The 27632-nt window shown below is 43.3% G+C and overlaps 1 protein-coding gene across 1 annotated transcript in view; it reads left to right on the top strand.

Annotated features, from left to right (window-relative positions):
• Positions 1-1919: 1919 nt before the first annotated feature.
• Positions 1920-27632, top strand: part of lurap1 (leucine rich adaptor protein 1) — a 33950-nt gene continuing 8237 nt past the window's right edge. Inside the window, exon 1 of the mRNA XM_056276773.1 lies at positions 1920-2138. Coding sequence (XP_056132748.1) covers positions 1920-2138 — 219 coding nt within the window. The remainder of the gene's footprint in view (positions 2139-27632) is intronic.

Raw genomic sequence — 27632 nt, 5'->3', positions numbered from 1 at the left:
CACAGTCCAAAGACATGTAGGTCAGGTGAATCAGCTGTACTAACTTGTCCCTAGGAATGGATGGGTGTGTGTGTGTGTGTGTGTGTGTGTGTGTGTGTGTGTGTGTGTCGGCCCTGTGATGGCCTGGCAGCCTGTCCTGGGTGTCTCCCGGCCTGCAGCCCAATGACTGCTGGAATAGGCTCCAGCATCCCTGTGACCTTGAGAGCAGGATAGGCGGTTCAGATAATGAATGGATGGATGGACTTGAGTGTAATTTGGGGGGCACACTCCCTGCTGTGTCTGTGATGTGGGTGGAGATACTGGTGATTTGTTTACCAGTTGGGCTCAGTAGTGTTGAGATAGGAACATCACTCATACCTGTCTAAATAATAGTCAGACTTGCATTTAGACAGACAGACAGACAGACAGATATAGATAGATAGATAGATAGATAGATAGATAGATAGATAGATAGATAGATAGATAGATAGATAGATAGATAGATAGATAGATAGATAGATAGATAGATAGATAGATAGATAGATAGATAGATAGATAGATAGATAGATAGATAGATAGATAGATAGATAGATAGATAGATAGATAGATAGATAGATAGAAATATAGAAAGACACAGAGACAGACAGACAGACAGATAGATAGATAGATAGATAGATAGATAGATAGATAGATAGATAGATAGATAGATAGATAGATAGATAGATAGATAGATAGATAGATAGATAGATAGATAGATAGATAGATAGATAGATAGATAGATGCTTTTGTGTCGTTTTTGTGTTACGTAATGCATTTATCTATAGATCGATACATAGGTTCTTACCAATACACATAGATGAATACTGTAGATTAACGATATGGTAATAAAGAGATAGGTAAGCAAATAAAATGTCCTTAATGAGGCTATTTGTTTTACAACACAGGTATAAAAAAGTAAACAATAAAACAATGCAAAACACATCTGTGATAGAGAAAAACTAACAGAAATGAGATAGAATAAACCTGTCCAATGTTCAACATGCCGTCACAGCAGCAACAGTACCAACATCGACCCCTGTGCAGTCTTAGTCTGGCTGCCATACAGACAAACGAGACCCTGTAACGGGTCGTTCTGATTCTGAGTGACTGTTGACGAATGAAGGAGCACCAGTCGCTTTAACGTGGAGAAGGGTCGCCCTCCTGGGGAGGAGAGAGACGTCGTCCTCCACCGGTCAGTTATGCGCATTTGGGGCTGAGCCGTATTACAACAGTTACGGTAGACACGCTGCGCGCCCTCGCTCCCCGCTTTCTCTCTGCGGTTGTGGAGCTCGCTGTCATCATGCAGGTGGAATCTGCGACTGCCGCCAGCCAGCCTTCTGCCATGTAGACCAGCGGAGGGAGAAGGACGCACACTGGAATAGACATGCAGTAGAGGTATCGATCACGATCTGGGGACCGCACGCTATTGGGAAGGCTGCTCGAAGACGCGCCGTTAAACAAATAAAATAGATAAAAATGTATAACCGAGACCATAAGATGTCATGCAGGTGGGCATGTTGCTGAGCGCATCGGTTTGTTTACATCGGGGGGTTCACCAACTTCACGCGGCGTTTCCGGTGGTGAGACCCAGCCAGAGGTGCACCGAGGGCCCGCGCTGATGCTGCCCAGTGGTGTTCCTCCTCACGGGCGCGTTTCAACTTAAGCGGGACTTTCTCTCATATGATGCCAGTCATCACTTGCGCCCTGAAGGACGAGGATTTCCTGGAAACGAGAAGGACGTAAGCTGGCTTGCATCACCTACGTATTATAACGATATAATCATTATTTTATATTTATATATATATATATATATATATATATATATATATATAGAGAGAGAGAGAGAGAGAGAGAGAGAGAGAGAGAGAGAGAGAGAGAGAGAGAGAGTATAACGAAACATAATGGACGAAGGCACTGCCAGCGAGGCGATCCCAGATTTGAGAGACATAGAGGTGAAAATCGGTCGGAAGACCCCGGAGGGTTTGCTCAAGTGGCTGCGGGACGAGGCGTCCTTCCATCGCGGAGACGCCAAACTCAGCGCTGCCAACGACGCCAGGAAGGAGCGCGACACGGGCAAGAAGAGCCTGGACGAAAAAATCCGAAAATTAAAAGTGGAGATGGTAAGACGGTCGTTTATCGGTGCGTTTGTTGTGCGCGTCAGTGACGGCATCGGCTGGTGCGTGCGTGTGCGTGTGCGTGTGTGCGTGAGACAGAGGGAATAGACTGACGCAGACTATACAGGCCTTTCCCTTTTGCAGATCACTCATCCACTCACCCATGCAGTCAATAATTCAGTCGTGCCTCTCCATGCAAACCGCAGCAGGTTGCTTGGCTGCTGTACCGGAAATGAGTTGGCCAGCACGTGTCATTTAGGGTCTTCATTTGTGTTGGTTTAACAATCGGTTTGACAATAATAATAATGATGATGATAATAATAATAATCCATTTTAAATGACTGTAAACTCCAGAATTTTTCTCTATTTACATTAAGACTGTTTTTTTATTATTTTAATTTCCAGACACAGTAGAGATTGGTTTGAGTCAAGTGGTGTTGTGATCCCTGGTTGATTTTGTGTTATTTATCACACAGAGGTGTCAGTGTTCACACGTCCCCTCGCCTCACGCCAACAGAGTTAACCAGCACAGTGGCTCTCTCAGTTGGGTCCTGAGATCAGGCCCGCTCACAGAAATGGTTGGGGTCCTGAAAAGGTCCCGTGAATACCACCCCCACCCCCCTCACCCAAAAAAAAAATCCTACTTTACTCATATCAACGCATGTGTGTGCTCTCTCTCTCCTACTAAACCCATGTAAACTTGGACTTTCTCAGTAACAGGGGGCTAAATAGACACACACACACACACACACACACACACCATAATAGAAGTCTTTGACACACTTAAACACACCAAGGTCAACAAAGATCTGTTACACTTATACCACACATTTCTTAGGAAATGCAGTTTCTTACCTCATGACTTCATCTTTGCCTCTTATGCAGCCATCTTCCTGGTCTTACTGGTCCTTTATAATGTCTTTAAAGTCCACCTGTTTAGCCAGTTTACACTCAATGGTGAGTACTGCCATTATCATCGCTTATATTTAGGAGGAACATGATTATTGTTGGCCTCCATGCCACCCCCCCCCCCCCCGGCGAGTGGCTGTGCCCCAGAGAGCTTTCCCTTTTCCCCCCCTTATGGGCGGCCCTGCCTCAGATACCACAAGTACTACTGCCGGTTTTCCATTCTACCAGGTAGTTCATTAGATTCACCTGTTGTTCCAGGTCCAACAACTCCCTGCCCTGGGTGGAGTCTGGGATACCTGGAACAGCCCGGCAGGATAGAAAACCAGCAGTGCTAGCGGTGGTAGCCGAGGTTCAGATTGAGAACCAATAGTGCAGTAATGAAACATTTGAGAGTTGTTTTTCCTGCCCTACATTCACATACGTCATGCATTCCAGTGGCAAACACAGGCGTGCGCCCAGTCTGCGGTCGTAATAGAGAGCAACCCCATCCCCTCTGTCCACCGAGAAAGTCACACCAAATCCCATTTTCAATTGGCTTAGTCTTAGATTAATATTTTCTATCACATATTCGTGGTACGTTTGGCTGCTGGAAAAATAAACACATTTCCCTTGAGATTATATCACCAACAGCTGTGGAAGACGAAGTCTCAAGGACAATGATCGGACAATGAGTTTACAGCAGTACAAAGATAGCCCACAATACAAACTCACTTGAACCCCAGATTGGTGAGAGCCTATAAAAAGGTCTTTCAAAAGGAAATAGCCCACGACCTTCCCCCAATGAAACAATCGCTGAAGTACTATTATAAAAAGTTTTAGGGGAATAGCCGAAAAATATATTTGGATCTATTGTGACCTTCAGGTTGTCATTACGTTGATGTGTCCGCCCCCCCCACCACCTTTTTCTCCCAGTTGTACTTGGCCAATTTTCCAAGCCGTCCTGGTCGCTGCTCCACCCCCTCTGCCGATCCGGGGAGGGCTGCAGACTACCACATGCCTCCTCTGATGCATGTGGAGTCGCCAGCCGCTTCTTTTCACCTGACAGTGAGGAGTTTCACCAGGGGGGCGTAGCACGTGGGAGGATCACGCTATTCCCCCCAGTCAGCGCTATGTATAGAGAGAGTCTGGCCCTCCTTTGATTTTTGCAACACGCGCTGTGACTGGCTGAGAGCCTGTCTCATGCTTGACGGGCGCCATGTTGCCTACCAACGCCTGGCTCTGTCATCATGACGTTTCAGTGATTTTTCCTGCGTTTTCAGCCCATTTCTCGCCGATTTGTAGCAGTTGAAGGGGAAATGGTGTGTTGTGCAGCTTGGGGCTGTTCCGTTCGGCCGGGCCAAGGCTGTATCGATTTCCACAGGATGCACAAAGGAGGGCAGTCTGGACCATGAGGATTCGCAGGCTGGGCTGGTCCCCCTCAGCTTATTCCTACTTGTGCTCGGTGAGTTCATTTCGGTGTTCACGATTTTTCGATAAGCTAACTTCCCCAGAGCAATCCGAGAGTCTGTAAGGTACTGATAGGTGGAAATCAGTTGTATAGCACATCCGAGCCATGTAGAGGGATGGACTGAGTGACAGGCCTGAGCCTGAGCCGAGGCAGTGTGTGGGTAGTGTTGAGATAAACCAGACAAAAGCCCCGATACAGAACTGACGCTGCACTGGCTAAACCTCAAAACTGGTCGGCCTAATATTTCTCAAGTGTCCCTGATATTATTGCTCATCATCATTCACTACTAGCCTACTGAACGTTGCAAAATATGTGATACTGGAACCAGTTTACCCACCACACCAGTAGTGTAGTGGATAAAAAGTAAATTCTGTGGGTTGAAATCTACATGTCTGCAGCAGAGGCCCCTGCTCAGTGCCTGCGACTGTGTTATGACCGCTGGTGGGTTTCTTCCTGGTCTCATCACCTCCATCATGGACTGAAAAAGAGAAGCACGTTATTACCATAGCCTCTGCTCCTGATCTGGTGTTAAACCTCCTACTCTGACTACTGGTACGCAGTGATAAAAAAAAAAATTCTGGTTCTCTGAAACCGGGATTGAAATGATGGAAAATCCATAATTTCTGGAACCCTAAGTACTGGTACTGAATGGTGTAAAATACATAAAGGCCAAACCCCTTTCTCAATATCTTCAACATGTTGTCTACATTTTAAATCTAATAAATTCTTGTTTGCTCTAAGTTGGGGTCAGAGTCTAGTAATAGAAGTTAACAGAGTGATCCATTCATGGTACATTACACCCACAAAGCAGGGTGAGCTCTGAGCCTCATTTTACAATGTGACCAATTAATAAGGTGACAGACACAACAGTCATGTTAAATTCTAATTTAACAGTAGTCAAAAGTGAGGTGACTTTCGGTCAGAGGACCTCACCCGGCACCTCATCTCTGTTTTCCCTTATTTCTTTGAAAGTGCAGCTTGAGAGATCATGAAGTGAGCGCCATTTTGAATAGCGCCTACCAGGGGCTGCCTACCGGTTGGTAGTCAATATGGCGCCTGTGTAGCCGGTTGGCGAGACCCTTTATACACGGTGCCCCCCCCCAAGTCCCCGAACAGGAGCCCCGACCGACCAGAGGAGGCGCTACCAGGACACATACCCACATCCGGCTTCCCACCCGCAGACACGGCCAATTGTATCTGTAGGGACGCCCGACCAAGCTGGAGGTAACACAGGGATTCGAACCGGCGATCCCCATGTTGGTAGGCAACAGAATAGACTGCTATGCTACCCGGATGCCCTTATGTTGATGTGTTAATGCTAATTTGTTTCAAAATGATCTGTACACCCTTCAGGTCGACCCCAAAACAAACCAGTGGCTATGTCATGTTAAGGGCCTGTTGTGGGCGCTATACTGAAGTTTGAATTGGCTACCTGAGAAAACTGAAGATTGCAATAATTAGAAATAGTGCTGATGAGTGTCTTGTTTGAGGTGTCATCACCGTTGTTGATTTATATAAGCACCAACTTCAATGCACACAGGCTTCTGTTTCTGCTTTTCTAGAATTAGACATAACCTGACGTGAGAACGACATACATGATGACCGAGGATATTGTGAGGCCTTGAGACTGGGCCAAAAGTCATAGATCCATTTGCTGCCTACAGTGATAACGCTAACTATTGTGCCACTGTTTTGCCTGAATATGGCCCTTAACATAAACCAGTATGGATTCACCAGACATACTATGTTTTTTTTACTTTATTAACGCACAGCAATGCCAAAGGACATGGCTAATTTGTTTAGTCTTTTCCACTCATCGGGCACACTGGGGTGGATAAGAGGTGTTAGTGATGAAGAGGCAGTTCCTAGCTAGACTGGAGAGCTGGGCTACTCTTGTGTGTGTGTGTGTGTGTGTGTGTGTGTGTGTGTGTGTGTGTGTGTGTGTGTGTGTGTGTGTGTGTGTGTGTGTGTGTGTGTGTGTGTGTGTGTGTTTGTGTTTCATATGTGAGTAATGAGGTGAAAAGTGAGTGCAGAAAATTACCCCTGAATGTTGCACCCTCATCAGATTTCTGCTGTCGTAATACGTGCAGAGTGCGTACTGAGGGTTACTAAATGGACAGGCTCAGCTGTGAGTGCAGAACACGCACACACACACACACACACACACACACACACACACACACACACACACACACACACACACACACACACACACACACACACATTGACTGACTTCGTATAACCTACCAGCTGTTTTGACTTTCACCTAGTTGCACACTCATAAATTATAGCCGATCAAAACATGTGGCTTATCATTTGAAAGCAGATGCAATGATTCACTGGGTACAGGTGATTCCTTGCTCTGCCTCCCACTCCCCCAGCTCTCTCTCTCTAACTCTCTCTAACTCTCTCTCTCTCTCTCTCTCTCTCTCTCTCTCTCTCTCTCTCTCTCTCTCTAACTCTCTTTCCTGTCTCTTTCTCTTTTCACCTTTTCCTAGACGGAAGTGTGCAGACAGTTGGGACTGAAGGAAAGCTGTAGGGAATGAGCCGTTATTCCCATTTTTCCCGCTTCCCCTTCTCTGTGTCTGACTATGTACTATAAAGGCAACACGTGTAAGGTTTTCCTCAGTTAAATCCCCTTTCCTTGTAAGATGGAGGCCTTTAAAGAAGCCCATTAGCAACAATAAGGTATGACAACAGGAGAGAGAAGGGTGTGATTGACAGATGAGATCAGAGAGAGAGATGGGGGGGGGGGGAGCTCTACTATTCTCTGAAAGCTTTTGGTCTGACAGAAACAAAGAGGAAAAGGAATAGAGGATACGTGGATAAGAAAAAATTTGAAATATGGTGTAGAGGGGAAATAGGGACACACGACATCGCCACTCGAATACAGGAATGATGGTATAAGACCTGGAAGAACAAGAATTAGCATGCGTTTTAAGCATCGGGAGCCGAATGCAGACAGATGGAGCCATGGAGGCTTGTGGCGAGAGAGAGAGAGTGCGGCCTTCTGCTTTATGAATGCCACTCTGGAGACACCCCAAGGACACCGAATGTTGTCAGAGGGCATAGGATGGCTACGGAAGGTGGAGAGATACAGCCAGTGTGGGAGAAAGCGTGAGTGTGAGTACAAAGGCCACCATGTGTGTTCCCCGCTGGTTTTGACGTGAGTGGGTAAATAAGAATTTAGGAGATAACCAGGACAGAAACGGAACAGAAACAAATAGAGAGAAAGACCGTTTATTTTCGCACACGTGTGCTGGAAGCAGGGTTATGTGAGTTGTTTTCCATCCTGGCGGGCGGTGATGCACCAGTCTGGTCACAGAGCCTGTTAGCAGTATGACATTGTGTGAACTGTTTCCCCAACACAGAGAGGCTGTTTCTGCATCACTGATCATGCATTATTTTGTACACAAACGCCGAGGTTTGTGTGTATTCAATGTTTGTCTGCCTATGTGTCTAGGCACCAGGATTGCCCATTATAAAGTGTATATGTACCTATGGTCCTATAAGGTGCTATGGGTACAAGTGGCATATCTGTATCCGTGTCTTTGCACTGTACTATGCATGTTATTACTATGTTCATTTTAGTCATAAAAGACACAGCAATAAATCTAGGCACTGTAGAACTTGTGCTCAGTGACTAACGTAAATTACACAAGGTGTTGACTTCAACGTAGTTTAGTGGGACACTGAGCACGAAAATCCCATTCTGACATGCTCAAAAAGGTGACGGTTTCTCCTTGTAGCGCCGCATTATGTAATAACGCCGCATTATGTAATAATGTAATACATTTTCACATCATTATGTAATAACGCCACATTTCGTAATAACTTGCCGCATTTTGTAATAAAATTCTTGAACGCAATATGTAATAAAGTTTGCCGCATTTTGTAATAAGTTGTTACATATTGCACCGGTTATTACAAAATGCGGATGTTACACTTTTTTATGAAGAAAATTTAATAATTTGGTGCATTATGTAATAAACCACCAAAATTTATGTCTTGATTTGAAAAAAACATAACGTCAGAACAACATTGATTTTAAGCATTCTAGCATGACTCAACTAAGAATTAATTTTTCTAGTAAGATGTTTCATTAGTCAAAACTTATTCAAATATAACTGTTTATTATAATCATAGAGAATGTGTTTGAATGTTCAGAGACAAAAACTGCGCTAAATGCGTGTTACAGACACAAACATTATCAGTGCACTGAAATGTCAGGAGACATACACACATCTGCATTATGTTAAACAAATATTATGTGATTAGACAGCAGACAAAAGATAAAAACAAATATGGAATAGAAAAAACTTTATTCCAGTTCCATTTGTGTTAACGCAACATAGATGTCCTTTTCTATAGTGGTTAACAATAGTATAAACTGCTTGTGTTAATGCAACATAGATGTCCTTTTCTATAGTGGTTAACAATAGTATAAACTGACTAAAAACAGCCTAAACAATCTTTCAAATCAAAATGAGATATTTCTAATCATGTTATTAAAATAAAAAAGAAGGCTAGCCACACTTGCCAATTAACAAAAAAAATTGCAATATTTCCAATATACAAGAAATTTACTTACGACTTGAAAAAAAACATCTTCTCTAGTAGCAACAGTAGAAATACCTTTTCCTCCAACATAAACTTCTCTTAAAACAACCATCACTTAGTAAGATTACAGATAAACAGTCAGAAAATTATTGAACTAGATACAACAGACACATACTGTTCAAGGTTAATGTGATCTGTCACATTTGGAAGTTCCTCCTATCATTCTTTCCTTTATTCATTCACTGTTTACATCATATCTCTCCTTCCTTCCTTCCTTCCCATACTATGTTTTCCAAAAAATGTCCTTGATTTTGAAATGTCCACAGCTTGTGTGCCTCAACAAGACCCAGGCCCTCATCCACTTGCTATTTTTTCCAAATAGCTCCTTTAATCTCGCTGAGAGACCACTCCCACGTCCAGCTGATTTATATATAGCTTCATAATACTAATGACACTGTCACTGTCATGTTCCAACTGAAGGCTTTCAGCTAAAGATTCCCTGATGTAGATTTGAGGAAGAAATCGTGATGCAAGGTCTTGAAAAAGTTTAGAAACCCTGTTGAATACACTGAGCATTGACATGTCAGCATGTAGTGTCAACTGAATAACATATGCCAGCAATTCTGTCGGCAGGTTGGGCATGTCACAATTTCCATCATCATATAGAAGGGCATCATCATGGGGTATATCCAGGGGATCATGATGGTGTTCATCCAGAGCACAGTCATCTGGTTTATCCGTGAAATGGTGATGGTTTTCAACAAACGTAGCATCATGGCATTCATTCAGGGCATCATCATGGAGAACATCTGGTTCATCATCTTCTTGGTTTGATCCATTCTCATATCTTTGACATGTCCTTTCCCTCTCAGCTTCCACAATATTCTCAATGAATGAAGACACTGACCACTCCAGACTGAGATAATGTGCTCCATGCTCCTCTGCAATATGTCCAAGGACCAGCAATGGCAAGCTTTCTGAGTATGTGTTAGACTGAGATATAATAGAAGAGGCATCAGTTCCCAGTGTGGAGATAATGAGAAATTGTACATTGAAAATCTCAGCTGCCCTTTGTAGTGTGATGTGATCTCCGCAGGTCCCAAATTGTGACATGCTATCCAAGTATACATCCAAGTCATTTCCATCAACATAGTGAGACAAAGGTATTCCATTTACAGTAAATGGATTAGACCTGAGATCTTGAACTATTTCATCCCTTAGGGTTGCTGCTGATCTGAATATTCCTAATGAAGCAAGCTGATCAGCTATGGCACTAAACTCACAATTTCCATCGGGTGCCGGGTCAAACCGTACACTCACATCTAAGGAGTTATAGTCCCTCAGTCTGTCTTCATGTGTGTATATCATCAAAAGTGGATGCAAAGTTAGAACTGACTTCGAAGATTTAGAGCGCTTTTTTTCTCGTTGCCGTGTTGTACTAGTCACATCAGAAACAAAGAACCATTTTTCTTGCACTTTAGCATCACCAGGAATCTTGAACTGAACTTTGTATTTTGAAAGCTTTATGTTACGTTTCATGATCCTACCAGGCAACACGCGATACCTTTTTGAAACTCGATGGGCACCATCTTCACTCTCACCAAAACAGCTTCACTGACATGATAAACAGATGGAGGATTTTGTTTAGATGCATGCTGGATCATCCGTTTACTGCAATGCTCAGTGGCTTTCTTTGCCATTTGTCTTTGTCTTCTTCGTTTTTCCTCAAATCTGAGCCGCTGTTTCAGGGAGGGTAAATTACTTTGTGGATCATTCGTGGATTGTTCACCAATGACACTGGTTGGAGAACCTGCCAGGGGATGCATCACCGTGTTACTTTTTCTCCCATAGTATACTTGAAATGGAGACATCCAACTTAAAACTTCCTTTGGGTCTTCATTTAGCACTCGGGAATATGACTGCAAATGTTTAACCCAGTTAACCCCTTTCCTCTGACAATTCACAAGGTCATACATGATCTTTTTCCTCAGCACTCTGTGGGTCCTCTCTACCTTTCCTTGGCTTTGGGGATGGTACGGTGAACTCTCAATTATTCTCACTTGCATTGATTCCATCAGCCTTCGCACAGCTCCTTTAAACTCTCTGCCTTGATCATGCTGCAAAACTTGAGGTGGGCCATGTTCAGTGTAGATATCATAAAGATGTCTTGCAATCAATGAGCTGTCTTTACTTTTTAATGGTTTAAGCCATGTGTATCGACTAAAGACATCAATCACAGTGAGGATGTATCGATATGTGAAATGGCCATGCTTGATCTTCCACTTTCCCATATCAAGGAGGTCAATCTGATGCCGATCCTGTACTTCTTTGGCCCTGATGGGCCTTGGAATGGGTTTATTTCCAAATCTAGCCTTGTGGAGTTGGAGTTTTTGAACCTTTCTTTCACTAATGCCAGAGTGTTGCTCATTTAGTCGCTTATTCAGCTTCCTCGCACCTGATCCCTTTGTGTCATCCAGACCTTTTTTTACAATGCCACCAACTGCAGACTTCATAGCTACTGGCTTCCCGGCACATAGCAAGGTCTCTCCATCCTCGCTCAGAGAGTAGAGATTCCTATTTCTCCACAGCCTCACCAGAGCACTTTGTTGCACTCTTGTACATGCATTGACAGGAACATTGAACTCTCCCTTTAGTTTCTTCACAATGACTTCATAGACATCTTTAGTCATTGATTGTTGTAGTCCATATCCCATGCAGACAACCCAAAGGGTACAGGCCACAATTATGCTGAACTGTAGAGCTGTCAAAAAATATTTTGTTTAATTGAATATATCACGTTGTTGTATTATGTTATAGCGGTAACTTACAGTAGTTTACTGTTATTGGTCCCCGAAATTAATCTGTCATTTCAGAAACTTTCTAAAACCAATCTAGCATCTGCTAGTTTAGCTTATCATTGCTAATCAGATCATGGTTACTAACTTAAAAGTTTGGGCTTTAATCTGTTAGCATTTCATATTAGTTGCGAATCAATCAACATACATTTCTGAGAGATTCTCTGAATCTGAAATCTGATATTTGTTCATACCTTTCATCGTGTTGCCTTTCAAATATTTTCCATCTTAAGTGGTCAGAGGGCATGGCAAAACTGAAGCCAAAGTGTTTGGATCTTCCCCTGGTGGCTGGCTTTAGTACACGCACACATGCTATCACCACTATGTTGTGAACCAAACCAAAAAATAATGTATAATGCTAGTCCAGTTAGAGAATTTTAATTTTTCCTAATTGTTATACATATTATGAATGCAGATGAAGGACAATAATTTTGATGGTTTATTAAATTAATTAAACTGCATTATTTTTGCTGTTTCATATTTGTTTTTATCTTTTGTCTGCTGTCTAATCACATAATATTTGTTTAACATAATGCAGATGTGTGTATGTCTCCTGAAATTTCAGTGCACTGATAATGTTTGTGTCTGTAACACGCATTTAGCGCAGTTTTTGTCTCTGAACATTCAAACACATTCTCTATGATTATAATAAACAGTTATATTTGAACAAGTTTTGACTAATGAAACATCTCACTAGAAAAATTAATTCTTAGTTGAGTCATGCTAGAATGCTTAAAATCAATGTTGTTCTGACGTTATGTTTTTTTCAAATCAAGACATAAATTTTGGTGGTTTATTACATAATGCACCAAATTATTAAATTTTCTTCATAAAAAAGTGTAACATCCGCATTTTGTAATAACCGGTGCAATATGTAACAACTTATTACAAAATGCGGCAAACTTTATTACATATTGCGTTCAAGAATTTTATTACAAAATGCGGCAAGTTATTACGAAATGTGGCGTTATTACATAATGATGTGAAAATGTATTACATTATTACATAATGCGGCGTTATTACATAATGCGGCGCTACACTTCTTTTAATCCTGTATTACCCAGCATTAAAGGTATTTAAGTTACTGCAGGCGAAAATCATGCCTCACTGATTTTCTCACTTAGAAGCAATATCAGTCTAATGATTTTGACTTTGGCTTTTGAAGGTCAGATACTGCAGTTTGTTATGAATGAGCATAGGCATGACTAAAATATTGTCTTATGGTAAAATACCTTCAATGTGTTGGTGGAAATATATTGGTCAATGTGCGCCACCTTTGATGTCAAGTACAGTAATAGGGTTGAAAATCTCCAAACTGCTTTGAGTCGGTGTTGTGCATGTACGTCCGTCTACACATGCATTTGTTGACTGGCTAGATAAGCACAGGCAAATTACATGCATTTGTAAAGGTACATTTGTTGACTAGCTAGATAGGCATAAACAAAATGCCATCATGTGTTGCATAGAAAGTAACAAGATGGATATTGAACAGCAACTTTTTTTTAACCAGAGCTTCATTTTGAGGTGGTTCAAGGTCTGCTGTCAGCAATTCGTTTTGTGAGTGATTGTTTGTTATGTTCTGAACAGCATTTTCTTACATTAGACTGCATCTATACAGCTTGAACGTTACCAAGTCAGCAGGTAGGTTATGATATGATACGATACAATACGATACAATATGTTATGATACAATATGATACGACATGATATGATATGATATGATATGATATACACTTTATGGACAAAAGTATTGGGACACCTGGCCATTACACCTACAGGAGCTTTTATGTCATCTCATTCTAAAGCCATAGGCGTTAATATGGAGTTGGTCCCCCCTTTGCAGCTATAACAGCTTCCACTCTTCTGGGAAGGCTTTCCACAAGATTTTGGGGTGTGTCTGTGGGAATTTTTGCCCATTCATCCAGAAGAGCATTTGTGAGGTCAGGCACTGATGTTAGATGAGAAGACCTGGCTCGCAATCTCCATTCTAGTTCATCCCAAAGGTGCTCGATGGGGTTGAGGTCAGGGCTCTGTGCAGGCCAGTCAAGTTCTTCCACACCAAACTCACCCAACCATGTCTTAATGTACCTTGCTTTGTGCACTGGGGCACAGTCATGCTGGAACAGAAAAGGGCCCTCCCCAAACTGTTCCCACGAAGTTGGAAGCATAGAATTGTCCAAAATGTATTGGTATGCTGAAGCATTAAGATTTCCCTTCACTGGAATTAAGGGGCCTAGCTCAACCCCTGAAAAACAACCCCATACCATTATCCCTCCTCCACCAAACCGTACAGTTGGCACAATGCAGTCAGGCAGGTAACATTATCCTGGCATCCGCCAAACCCAGACTGGTCTGTCAGACTGCCAGACAGAGAAGTGTGATTCGTCACTCCACAGAGCACATTTCCACTACTCCAGAGTCCAGTGGCAGCGTGCTTTACACCATTCCATCCGACGCTTGGCATTGTGCTTGGTGATGTAAGGCTTGCATGCAGCTGCTCGGCCATGGAAACCCATTCCATGAAGCTCCTGGTGCACAGTTTTTGTGCTGATGTTAATGCCAGAGGAAGTTTGGAACTCTGCAGTTACTGAGTCAACAGAGCGTTGGTGACTTTTACGCACTATGCGCCTCAGCACTCGTTGACCCTGCTGTGTGACTTTATGTGGTCTGCCACTTTGTGGCTGAGTTGCTGTTGTTCCTAAATGCTTCCACTTTTCAAAAATACCACTTACAGTTGACTGTGGAATATCTAGCAGGGAAGAAATTTCACAAACTGACTTATTGCAAAGGTGGCATCCTATGACAGTACCACACTTGAATTCACTGAGCTCTTCGGAACGACCCATTCTTTCACAAATGTTTTTAAATGCAGACTGCATGGTTAGCCCCTTGATTTTATACACCTGTGGCAATGGGTCTGAATGAAACACCTGAATTCAATGATTAAGAGGTGTGTCCCAATACTTTTGTCCATATATTGTATGATATGATATGATACGATATGATGCGGTACGATGCGATGCGATAAGATGTGATATGATACGGTATTATATATGATATGATAACAGAACAATCCCTTGCATTTTCTTAAAACTTTAGAGGGCAGTTTCATATCTGTTCATTCATTACTTTAAAGTAAATTAGTTTTTTTTCCCCATGGATATATATTACAGTTTTCAAATTCCTGTAAATCAAAATGTTGCGGGTCACAGTATCCCACCAGAATATAAAGACGGAAAGACAGGAAGGCACACACACACATGCACACGCATTTGTACACGCACACATCACCACCACCACCAACAAAAACAATAACAGCAACAACAATACAGTTGCAGTTGAAATATAAACACATGTATCCTGGCATTAAGAAAGGTATATATATATCAAAATCAATGAAATTAAAAGAAAAGAACAGCACACATAAAATTTTGAAACAACACAGCTTTGATTAATTGAACTGAGTGTGTGGGAAAAGAGGTAAGTGAAGCTAGGCAAAGCCTGCTGATGGGGGCTGAAACAGGGCTGTGTCCACGATCCAAAACACTCAACTCCAGTCAAGCCAGTTTCCTTCCTGTCAAAAAATCCACAATTCAACACGCAACATCCAGGGTCCAAGGTAAATGTCTGTCCATACTCACATAAACAGTCTCAGACATTTGAACTGAGTTGCACAAATAAGCCCTCCCTCTGCATCTGTTTTGTCTCTCTCTCTCTCTCTCTCTCTCTCTCTCTCTCTCTCTCTCTCTCTCTCTCTCTCTCTCTCTCTCTCTCTCTCTCTCTCTCTCTCTCTCGCTTTCTGTCACACACACACCACACACACACACACAGCAATAGACTGCATGAGTGTGTGTTTTGTGAATATGCCAGTTTGTACTGAAAGCCATAGACGGGAAAATGAGCTCTCCAGAATCCTGTGGATTAGCTGGATGTGTGTTTGGCCTGATGCCTGAGTAAGAAAACTGTAATCTGTTTAGCTGTGTATAGTTGGAACATAAAATGGGAGAAGATGGATTAGAGGTGTCTCAGGCTCTGGGGCTCTATAAGCCTGTCCTCCCATCCTCCCGTAGACTGTATCTGTCATGTGATGAAACCTTGCCACCCAAATTCAGACTTTCAAAAAATTTCCCGAAAATCTCCCCAGCGGGGAAAGAAAAATGGAAAACTGACTTTGCATAGTTCTGTCCAATAACAGTACTGAAATGTACAATCTGAGTCCTTCAGACTGGCAAAAAGACAGACTTGCATCACAATTAACAAGTATGCAAGGTTTGCATGTTTGTATGTCAGCCAGTATAGGATGGCGTGCACTGTTGGCACATCGGTGCATGTAGTTAATGTGCAGCTTATTAACACAGAAACCAAACAATATCTGTGTGACTTTTTTGCACATCTGTTTGCTGTTTGCTAGATGTTGTTTGTGTTTTATCTCTTTTTGTTTAGCTTGTGTTTTATATTTTGTTGTCATACACGTGGTTGCGAACACTGAGCAAAGATGCTTTTCTGTAATTTCATGTGATGGACCGTAAAGTTGTCTGAATCTGAATATACACTATTGCTACATAGAAGAACCCAACAGAAATATTTCTATGTATTAACTTAAGTGTTCTGGTGATTTGAAGATGATCGTATATCATGTATCTTAACAATTATCAAATGAAACTAATGAAAGTATTTCTGGCAGTATGGCCAGGGTATTGTAGGAGTCCTACGGTTTGGACAGCCAGATTGACGATTGTACTTGTCATTACCGCTATAGTATTTCATTTAAAGTTTTCAGTCATTTTTGGTTTTTGTATTCTGTATCCAGGTTTATTCTAGATTTTGGCACTAAAATAATGAATTTAGGGCATCCGGGCAGCATAGCAGTCTATTTTGTTGCCTACCAACATGGGCCTTGCCTGTGTAAATGACCCATATAATTTTGTCATAATATTTTTTATTATTATTGATTTGTATGGTGCTCATTATTGATTTGTATTTGGTGCCTAAAGTACAGTCCTGATTGATATTAACAGCGAATTACACTTCCTTTTGTTATGTGACCTTTATTTGAAAAACTCTGGTCTCCCATGATGCTGTGCGCCGCTGCGAGAAAACGGCAGAACTAAACTGAACGTTGAAGACGATGGTCATGTTCGCTATGCACAGAACGAATTCACAACTTATAGTTCATTGATCATCATCATTTATTTAGCACCTAGCTGGAAGGCGAACAGGTATGAGTGCCGATTGACTGTTTAATTCGAATTTCGTTATGTTTTTATTTACAATGTGTTCTTTGTGATTTGGAGATCGCTAATGATAAGCTAATGCTAGCTAGTGCTATGCACCCCGTACTGGTGGCTAGCTATGGGGGAAACGTGGTCGCACATATAATTTAATGATTTTTTTATGAATATGCTTTCAGCTCTTACGGTGGTTCTATGGTGTGTCTACGGTGTGACTAGTAAATGCTGCAATAAATGGTCTGATACCGCACCATGGACCCATCAGTTGTTATTGGAGTGCATCGTCTGAATAAAGTCCGGCTGGAATGCTACAGTAAGAGCTAGCCTCTTCATCAACCCCGCCACCACGCTGCCAGAGGAGGTCTATGAGGACGAGCTACGGAGCTAAGTTGCTACTAGTCTACAAGGGTCAATTCATCGGGCGTCTTGGCGCCATTTTACGGGTCTTCTAGACAAAGGAACTCTACTCTCATCAGGCAGCTGGCTTGAAGGTTTGGTGTGACGGTCAGACTCTAAAGGTATGGAACATTTCATTGATTGATAAGGAACAATTCATCTTCACTGAGAACATTGATAAACATATGGTTTGAGAAGAAAAGGTTTAAGAAGAAAAAGACATCAACAACAATGGACATTTATTGAATTTGATGTTTCTCAATGTGAAGCTGATGGGACTTTATAGAACAAATAAGTTCACACAAAGTAACAAGTGAATCAAGTGACTTTGTTTATTGACTGTTATTATTATTACTATCCATTTACAGATCATCCTTCCTGTTGACTGTAAAAAACAAAAAAGGGGAAAAATGTTTAATGCATGACTTCTACAGTCTGAATGGTAACTGAATGTTGTATTCAGTGGAGAGATTGATATTATAACCTTGCAGTCAGTAATATAACAGTCAGCCTACAGTAATAGGCTCTAGTCCTCTAAGCAGTCTGTATCTATACCAGGTTCTATGCTCCTCTCTTCGGGTAGTCTATGGGCTATAGTAAAGGCAAACAATTCATTGCATCACATTTGTCATGGCAGAATTGAATATGACCGAAACAGAGAATCCTGCCCCACAGTCAGAGCTAGAGAATCAGATAAATAGACTACAGCTTAAAATTAGTAAGCTACAAGAGGCTCTCAACGAAACGCTAGAGACTACCGAGATAGAACACTTAGAGAAGGAAATTCAAACTAAGGAAGAAACACTAAGTAGCCTCCAAAGTCAACTTGAAGAAAAAAATGGGGATAGCCTCCGACGCTCGACTCGAGTGAAGATCTCGACTCCTAAAATGCTTGAACTGCAACAAGAGGAGGTGAGGAAGAAGGAGAGAAAGCTCCTCTCAGCGTACGAAAAATGGAAGAGTCGAGCTCGTGAGTCAAGAGAGCGGCTAAAGAAAGATCTCAAGGAAACTGAGCTGGCATCTCTGCTTGATACTTTGGAGAAGGATAAAGAGGCTGTGTTGAACACCTATAATGACATACGAGGTCACTTCACACCCTCAGCCGAAATGAGAAGCTGTGTTGATGCATGTGAGGCAGCTACAACAGAGATTAAGAAAATCGCCTACGAGAGGATTGTAGACATCGATTTAGATTTTGATGCAGAACAAGCACAACGACGTCTCAAGGAGCTACTCAAGGGCGGCTATGCGCGCTCAATCTATGGATCAACTGTCTCAAGAGTGTCAAAGTCAGTCCACAGCCACGAAGGCAGCACTTTAACAGTCAAACGTGTGGACGCGGCAGCAGAGCTTGCAGCAAAGGAAGCGGAGTTCGAAGGGTTGCTTGAAGAAGATAAGCAAAGGGAGAAGATACAACGTTTGGAGGAGCAACAAAGGACACTAGAGGAGCAACGAAGGACGCTAGAGGAGCAACAAAGGTGGCAGCTTGAAATTGAAAAACACGCTCTTGAACGTCTACAGGCAGAAAAGGACTTAAGGGCTGCACGGGCCAGACTTCAAGTCTATAACCAGGGAACATCACAGGGCGGCAGTGTCCACTCTAATGATCCTGAAAGAAATCTTCACGGCTCCCCAGCTACCAGCAACCAAACCCTCAATATAACGGCATCGTCACCTGACGTAAACGTGTCGTCCCTCGCCCGGGCCATCCAAGATAGTATAGCTCTGAATAGACTTCCAGTGCCAGAGCCATCGGTATTTAATGGCGACCCCATTCAGTTCATTGAGTGGAGAACTTCATTCATGTCACGCATTGACTCAAAGGCCATCTCCTCAGCAGACAAGCTTTACTACTTGAGGAAATATGTAGGCGGCCCAGCTCGTAAGACACTGGAAGGGACCTTCTACAGAAACGACGGCGAGTCTTACAAGGAGGCATAGAGCAAACTGAATCACCGATACGGACAGGCCTTCGTCATACAGAGAGCCTTCAGAGACAGGCTCACAAAGTGGCCAAAAATCCAACCAAGGGATGCAGAGGGACTTAGAGACTTTTCCGACTTCTTGAACGCCTGCCAAGACGCAATGTCTCATGTGAAGAGCCTCGAAATATTGAACGACTGTGAAGAGAACATGAAGCTGGTCCACAAACTGCCAGACTGGGCAGCATCTCGATGGAACAGGAAGGCTACGGAAGCCTTGGACAGGAATCAAGAATTCCCCAGCTTCAAGGACTTCACCACCTTCATGGCAAAGGAGGCAGCGATCGCATGCAATCCGATCACCTCACCTTATGCCTTATGCAACTCCGAGTCTAGCACAGCGAAACCGAATAACAGGGACCCTAAGAGGAACAAGGCGAGTGTTCTGAGTGCGCAAACTGAAACGGACAGTGACAAGCAAAAGCCAGCCAGCGGAAAGGAAAAAACCCCCTGTGCGTTCTGCCAAGACAGTCAACACGGGCTACATGCATGTCCCAAGTTCATCGCCAAGACTCTGGAGGAGAGAAGAGAATTCGTGAAAGAGAACAAGCTCTGCTATGGCTGCACCAAACCCGGCCATAGCGCGAAGGACTGTCGACGTAGACATACCTGCAACACCTGCAAAGGTAAACACCCCACCTGTCTTCACAATGACAACCACGTGAAAAGGGAACCGTCTGCAGCTCGTGAAAACACTCCCCCAAGCAACGCTAATGAATCAGAAGCTGCCGCGACTGCAATGTCACATACCGTCACGACTGGACAGTCTACCAACACATCGATGATTGTGCCCGTATGGGTGTCGTCCAAGAACAACTCAGGACCAGAAAAACTTGTCTACGCCCTGCTGGATACACAGAGTGACACCACATTCGTCGAACAGGAAGTGAGCAGCGCTCTAAAGGCAGAGTCCTGTCCAGTGAAACTGAAGTTAACGACAATGATAGGGCGTGACACCATCGTGAAAAGCCAACGAGTCTCGGGGCTTCGTGTGCGCGGTTACAGATCTTCCCTCCACATCGACCTTCCTCCTGCCTACGCTAAGGACGGTATACCGGTGAACCGCGCCCACATTCCTACAAGTGAAACAGCCAGACAATGGAATCATCTCTCCGCAGTCATAGACGAGATTCCACCGCTGCAAGATTGTGGTATTGGTCTTTTAATAGGATACAACTGTGCGAGGGCAATGGCACCAAGAGACGTAATAGCAGGAGGAAATGAAGAGCCTTACGCAATCCGAACCGACCTTGGATGGAGCATCGTGGGTTGCTCTTCACCGTGCCTTGACACTCCAAGCGTGGCGAGACAGTGTTTCCGGGTAGCTGTGAAGGACCTCCCGCCAGTCACCCCTGCAGATGCTATTCGCATTCTGGAGTCCGACTTCAAAGATGCCAAGGAGGATGAAAAGACGGTGTCCCAGGAAGATATCTTGTTCCTGGACAAACTCAAAAACGGCATCCAGAAGAACAGTCAAGGTCACTACGAAATGCCCTTACCTTTTAAGGAGAGACCCAACCTACCTGACAACAAACAGCTTGCCATCGTTCGTCTCAGCCATCTGAAGAGGAAGCTGTCAAAGGATGAAAGATACAAAGAACAGTACATCAAGTTCATGGAGGATGTCATAGAAAAGGGTGACGCAGAGGAAGTACATGATGATGGGAAGGAAGGAGAAAAATGGTACATACCTCATCATGGTGTCTACCACGCCAAGAAGCCAGACAAACTGCGCGTGGTATTCTACTGCTCTGCCAAATACAAGGGAACCAGTCTAAACGATCATCTGCTCACCGGACCCGACTTGATGAACAATCTCAGTGGTGTTCTCCTTCGCTTCCGACTGCATTCTACTGCGTTGATGTGCGACATAGAAAAGATGTTTCACCAATTCCACGTGAGCGAGACGGATCAGGATTACCTGCGCTTCCTGTGGTGGAAGAAAGAAGATCTCAGCACGCAACCTCAAGAGTACCGAATGAGGATGCATATCTTCGGTGCTGCCTCATCGCCTGGTTGCGCAAACTACGGCTTGAAGTACCTGGCTACTGAGAACAGAGACCTATACCCCCTAGGTTCACAGTTCATTCTGAGAGACTTTTATGTCGATGACGGTGTCGCAAGTATGGACAGTACAGAGAAGGCTATTCAGCTCGCTCGAGAAGCCAGAGAACTTTGTGCCCTGGGTGGCCTTAGACTCCACAAATTTGTGTCCAACGACAGAGATGTAATAGAAAGCATACCGTTATCTGAACGTGCATCAGAACTCAAAGATCTTAACTTTACCTTGGATGACCTACCTTCAGAAAGAGCGTTGGGGATCCAATGGCACATCGAGTCAGACTGCTTGAAGTTCAATGTCAATCTCAAGGATCAACCTGCAATACGCCGAGGTATACTGTCTACGGTTGCCTCCTTGTATGACCCCCTAGGGTTTGTCGCCCCATTCTTGCTCATCGGAAAGGGAGTACTGCAGGAAATGTGCAGACATGGAATGGGTTGGGATGATCCTCTGACTGATGAACTTCGCCCACGGTGGGAGAGATGGAAAAATTACCTTACCAACATGGAGAAGATAGACATTCCCCGGAGCTATGCACCTGCAAACTTTGGGAGGGTCACCAGACAGGAGTTACACCACTTCTCCTATGCAAGCACGACTGGCTACGGACAGTGTTCATATCTGAGACTCAGAAATGAAGAAGGAGACGTTCACTGCGCCCTAGTCATGGCAAAATCACGAGTTGCTCCCACGAAGGTCACCACAATCCCAAGACTAGAGCTAACAGCTGCAGTCGTCTCAGTGAAAACCAGCAATGTGATGAAAGAAGATGATCTGCCTAGAAATGAATGAAGGTTGGGTAGAGTTTTAGAGACTGTAGTAGATAGAGATGGACTGGTTAGGAGGGTGAAGATCTGTCTAGGGGATAGAAACCTAGGCAAAAAAGGTGAACAGCTCACCAAGCAGACAGTGCTTGAACGGCCAGTTCAAAAACTGGTCTTGTTACTAGATAGTGACTAGTTAGTTACTAACTAACACATGCCTTGCATCTCTTGAGATGCGTTTTTTTTTATTTTTGTTTTAAAATACTTGACGCTCCTTTCCCACGATACTTATGGTTTATGGTCATTTTGAGTTGAGAAATCATTTGTTTTTGCTTATGCTTGATTTTCTATATTCAAAACATTAATGATTTGGTGGAAGTGTAAATGAGCACCATACAAATCAATAATAATAAAAAAATATTATGACAAAATTATATGGGTTATTTACACTCCCACCAAAACATTAATGATTTGGTGGGAGTGTAAATGACCCATATAATTGTGTCATAATATTTTTTATTATTATTGATTTGTATGGTGCTCATTATTGATTTGTATTTGGTGCCTAAAGTACAGTCCTGATTGATATTAACAGCGAAATACACTGCCTTTTCTTATGTGACCTTTATTTGAAAAACTCTGGTCTCCCATGATGCTGTGCGCCGCTGCGAGAAAACGGCAGAACTAAACTGAAAGTTGAAGACGATGGTCATGTTCGCTATGCACAGAACGAATTCACAACTTATAGTTCATTGATCATCATCATTTATTTAGCACCTAGCTGGAAGGCGAACAGGTATGAGTGCCGATTGACTGTTTAATTCGAATTTCGTTATGCTTTTATTTACAATGTGTTCTTTGTGATTCGGAGATCGCTAATGATAAGCTAATGCTAGCTAGTGCTATGCACCCCGTACTGGTGGCTAGCTATGGGGGAAACGTGGTCGCACATATAATTTAATGATTGTTTTATGTACAGTGTTGTGAAAAAGTGTTTGCCCCCTTCCTGATTTCTTATTTGTTTGCATGTTTGTCACACTTAAATGTTTTAGATCATCAAACAAATTTAAATATTAGACAAAGATAACACAAGTAAACACAAAATGCAGCTTTTAAATGAAGGTTTTTATTATTAAGGGGGAAAAAAAATCCAAAGCTACATGGTCCTGTGTGAAAAAGTGATTGCCCCCTAAACCTAATAACTGGTTGGGCCACCCTTAGCAGCAATAACTGCGATCAAGTGTTTGCGATAACTGGCAATGAGTCTTTTACAGCGCTGTGGAGGAATTTTGGCCCACTCATCTTTGCAGAATTGTTGTAATTCAGCCACATTGGAGCGTTTTCGAGCATGAACCGCCCTTTTAAGGTCATGCCACAGCATCTCAATCGGATTCAGGTCAGGACTTTGACTAGGCCACTCCAAAGTCTTTATTTTGTTCTTCTTAAGCCATTCAGAGGTGGAATTGCTGGTGTGTTTTGGATCATTGTCCTGCTGCAGAACCCAAGTGCGCTTCAGCTTGAGGTCACGAACAGATGGCCGGACATTCTCCTTCAGGATTTTTTGGTAGACAGCAGAATTCATGGTTCCATTCAAGTCCTCCAGGTCCTGAAGCAGCAAAACAGCCCCAGACCATCACACTACCACCACATTTTACTGTTGGTATGATGTTCCTTTTCTGAAATGCTGTTATTTTTACGCCAGATGTAATGGGACACACACCTTCCAAAAAGTTCAACTTTTGTCTCGTCAGTCCACAGAGTATTTTCCTAAAAGTCTTGGGGATCATCAAGATGTTTTCTGGCAAAACTGAGATGAGCCTTTATGTTCTTTTTGCTCAGCAGTGGTTTTCGTCTTAGAACTCTGCCATGCAGGCCATTTTTGCCCAGTCTCTTTCTTATGGTGGAGTCATGAACACTGACCTTAACTGAGGCAAGTGAGGCCTGCAGTTCTTTGGATGTTGTTGTAGGGTCTTTTGTGACCTCTTGGATGAGTCGTCGCTGCGCTCTTGGGGTAAATTGGTCGGCCGGCCACTCCTGGGAAGGTTCACCACTGTTCCATGTTTTCACCATTTGTGGATAATGACTCTCACTGTGATTTGCTGGAGTCCCAAAGCTGTAGAAATGGCTTTATAACCTTTTCCAGACTGATAGATTTTAATTACTTTGTTTCTCATTTGTTCCTGTATTTCTTTGGATCGCAGCATGATGTCTAGCTTTTGAGGATCTTTTGGTCTACTTCACTTTGTCAGGCAGGTCCTTTTTAAGTGATTTCTTGATTGAGAAGAGATGTGGCAGTAATCAGGCCTGGGTATGGCTAGAGAAATTGAACTCAGCTTTCCAAAGATGTGATAAACCACACTTAATTTATGTTTTAACAGGGGGGGGGCAATCACTTTTTCACAGAGGGCCATGTAGGTTTGGATTTTTCTTTTCCCTTAATAATAAAAAACTGCATTTTGTGTATACTTGTGTTATCTTTGTCTAATATTTAAATTAGTTTGATGATTTGAAACATTTAAGTGTGACAAACATGCAAAACAATAAGAAATCAGGAAGGGGGCAAACACTTTTTCACACCACTGTATATGCTTTCAGCTCTTACGGTGGTTCTATGGTGTGTTTACGGTGTGACTAGTAAATGCTGCAACAAATGGTCTGATACCGCACCATGGACCCATCAGTTGTTATCGGAGTGCATCGTCTGAATAAAGTCCGGCTGGAATGCTACAGCCTGTTCGAATCCCCGTGTTACCTCCGGCTTGATTGGGCGTCCCTACAGACACAGTTGGCCGTGTCTGCGGATGGGAAGCCGAATGTGGGTATGTGTCCTGGTCGCTGCACTAACGCCTCCTCTGGTCGGTCGGGGCTCCTGTTTGGGGGGGCGGGGACTGGGGGGAATAGTGTGATCCTCCCATGTGCTATGTCCCCCTGGTGAAACTCCTCACTGTCAAGTGAAAAGAAGCAGCTGGCGACTCCACATGTATCGGAGGAGGCATGTGGTAGTCTGCAGCCCTCCCTGGTTCAGCTCGGAAGAGTGGGGTAATTGGCCGGATAAAATTGGGGAGAAAAAATGGCGGGCGGGGGGAGAAATTAAATCTTCACGCGGATACTAAATTATGATTTTTCTTTATGCCACCTTGTGTATGTTGATGGAAAAACAAGGGTATTCTTCCAGTTATGTTCAGACTTAACGGGGGAGGTACGCTTGCCCTGGTTGCCCACTTCTTGATGACTAAGCATGCACGTCATTTAATGCAAGATAAAAGTAAGTATTGCGTGTAATGACACCACAGGAATGTCAGCAGGCACCCAGAATGCAGATATAGGCTGGAGAGGATGTGCAGATGTAACCCAGCAGTTGCTTAGTCGGTGTACCCGGTGTTAATGGGTGCACTGTGTCTTTAAGAGTCCCGGCAGTGAGTGCAGCTTTACGGCTGTAGAGTGGGGCTCTCACAGCGAGAGGGTTTGCGGCTTCACTTAGCTAAGTCGTCTCTCTTCTACTTCTGTCGTTTTTTTTCCATTGATAGCTGGTCCGATGGCGGTGAGCTGTCAATAAAAAAAAATGTATTTAAATGAAACATACCTAAATGAAGCCTCTCGCTGTGAGATCCCCACTCAACAGCCGTAAAGCTGCGCTCACTGTCGGGACTCTTAAAGAGACAGTGTACCTATTAACGCTGAATCAACTGACTAGGTAACTGCTGGGTTACACAAACACAAATCCAAAGCGTTTTAAGGCTACTACGAGTGTAGTTGTGATAACGTGAAAAGATTGTATGCTAGTGACACATGATTTTAGGACTAAGTATCATCCACCTCAGCTCGGGCGGTTTGTCTATATTTCCAGCCGGCCTTGCTCCCTCATCTCCCGCAGTAGAAAGGGACACATTTCACTCAGTTGACACCAAGCCAGATACTTGTGATGTGACCAGTCGTCCCGCTTTACATCGATATGTCCCACATATTGAATCAATTTTTTTTAAAGTACCCCTCCCTCCATTTAAACATTAAACGATAAACTTTAGTTATCATTCAATCATAATCTCTGGTATCCTGCTGCTCTGTCTCATATTGCAGTTTGATGGATCATAAATTAACATGCTCTTCAGTCAACAACAACAACAAGGCACACAGTCAGACAGCCCTCTTTATTTACCCATTAGTCCTGTCTATAGGAATTTACTTTCCAAACTGTTATTCAAGCATATTATATATTGTAATATATGTATTATACTTTGTTGTGCAACAACAGTGGGCAAGTCGTGTAACTGTAGGTAGGATGTGTCTGATTAAGCCTGACGACCGCTATAAATCTGTCCTGCAATATCCTGCTGTTTGTCCTGCATTTGGACCGTTTGCCCCCCCATGACGTGACCGAAATTCAGCATGGTCACCCAAACTGTTCACCTAAAACATTAATTATATGTAGATGTGCATCCCGGACAAGCAGTGAAAAGCAGCAGAGAAGTCGCAGCACAGAGTGCACAGCTTTGTCAGCATGTGCCACCTCAGCGCTGACTTAAGTGTGGAGGTATATTTACTCCCATCCCCGTTAAGCTCCCGGTCTCTGCCAGACTAAACCTCAAACCTCAATCCTGAACCCAGCCCCTAATGTCTACAGTATGCCCCGGGACGCCAGCCATTTTACAGCAACTCATACACACATACAAACAAAGCTGGGGTTGTTGTTCCTCTAAATCTGTTGCTCAGTCCCATCTTGCCCTCGTTGCCCCCCTTTCTTTTGTTTCTTTCGCATGTGTTGGGCATACAGTGCGACGGGATGGCTTGATGGTTAGAGAGGTAAATCAATGAATACATAAATAAATATACATATTGTAACGTGCATGGATAAGTAGACACATCGGTCCTTGACTGATGGGTCGGACCCTTTAGTGGACTGGTTAACGTTGTCGCTTGCGGAGTGGGAGATACGGGTTCGCATCCCGGTTGTGGCGGTCCCGGGCTGCCCCCTGAATACGCTACAATATAATCCAGTGAGTCAAGTAAATTTTCTTTACTTTTAGTGTGTGTGTGTGGGCCCTGTGATGGTCTAGAGGCCTATCCAGGGTGTCTCCCCGCCTGCCACCCAATGACTGCTGGGATAGGCTCCAGCATCCCCGCGACCCTGAGAGCAGGATAAACGGTTCAGATAATGGATGGATGGATGGATAAATTTACTTTAAGTACATTTATTTACTTGACTCACTGGATTATTTTGCTCCTTATTTGTTGAGCACTTTCCCTACCGTTGAGTGTTTCTTTAAACAAAGTTTTATATATATATATAATCCAGT

The sequence above is a fragment of the Lampris incognitus genome, chromosome 3, assembly GCF_029633865.1.
Source record: "Lampris incognitus isolate fLamInc1 chromosome 3, fLamInc1.hap2, whole genome shotgun sequence".
In the NCBI taxonomy this organism is placed as follows: Eukaryota; Metazoa; Chordata; class Actinopteri; order Lampriformes; family Lampridae; genus Lampris; species Lampris incognitus.
This window is presented reverse-complemented; position numbering and strand designations above follow the sequence as displayed.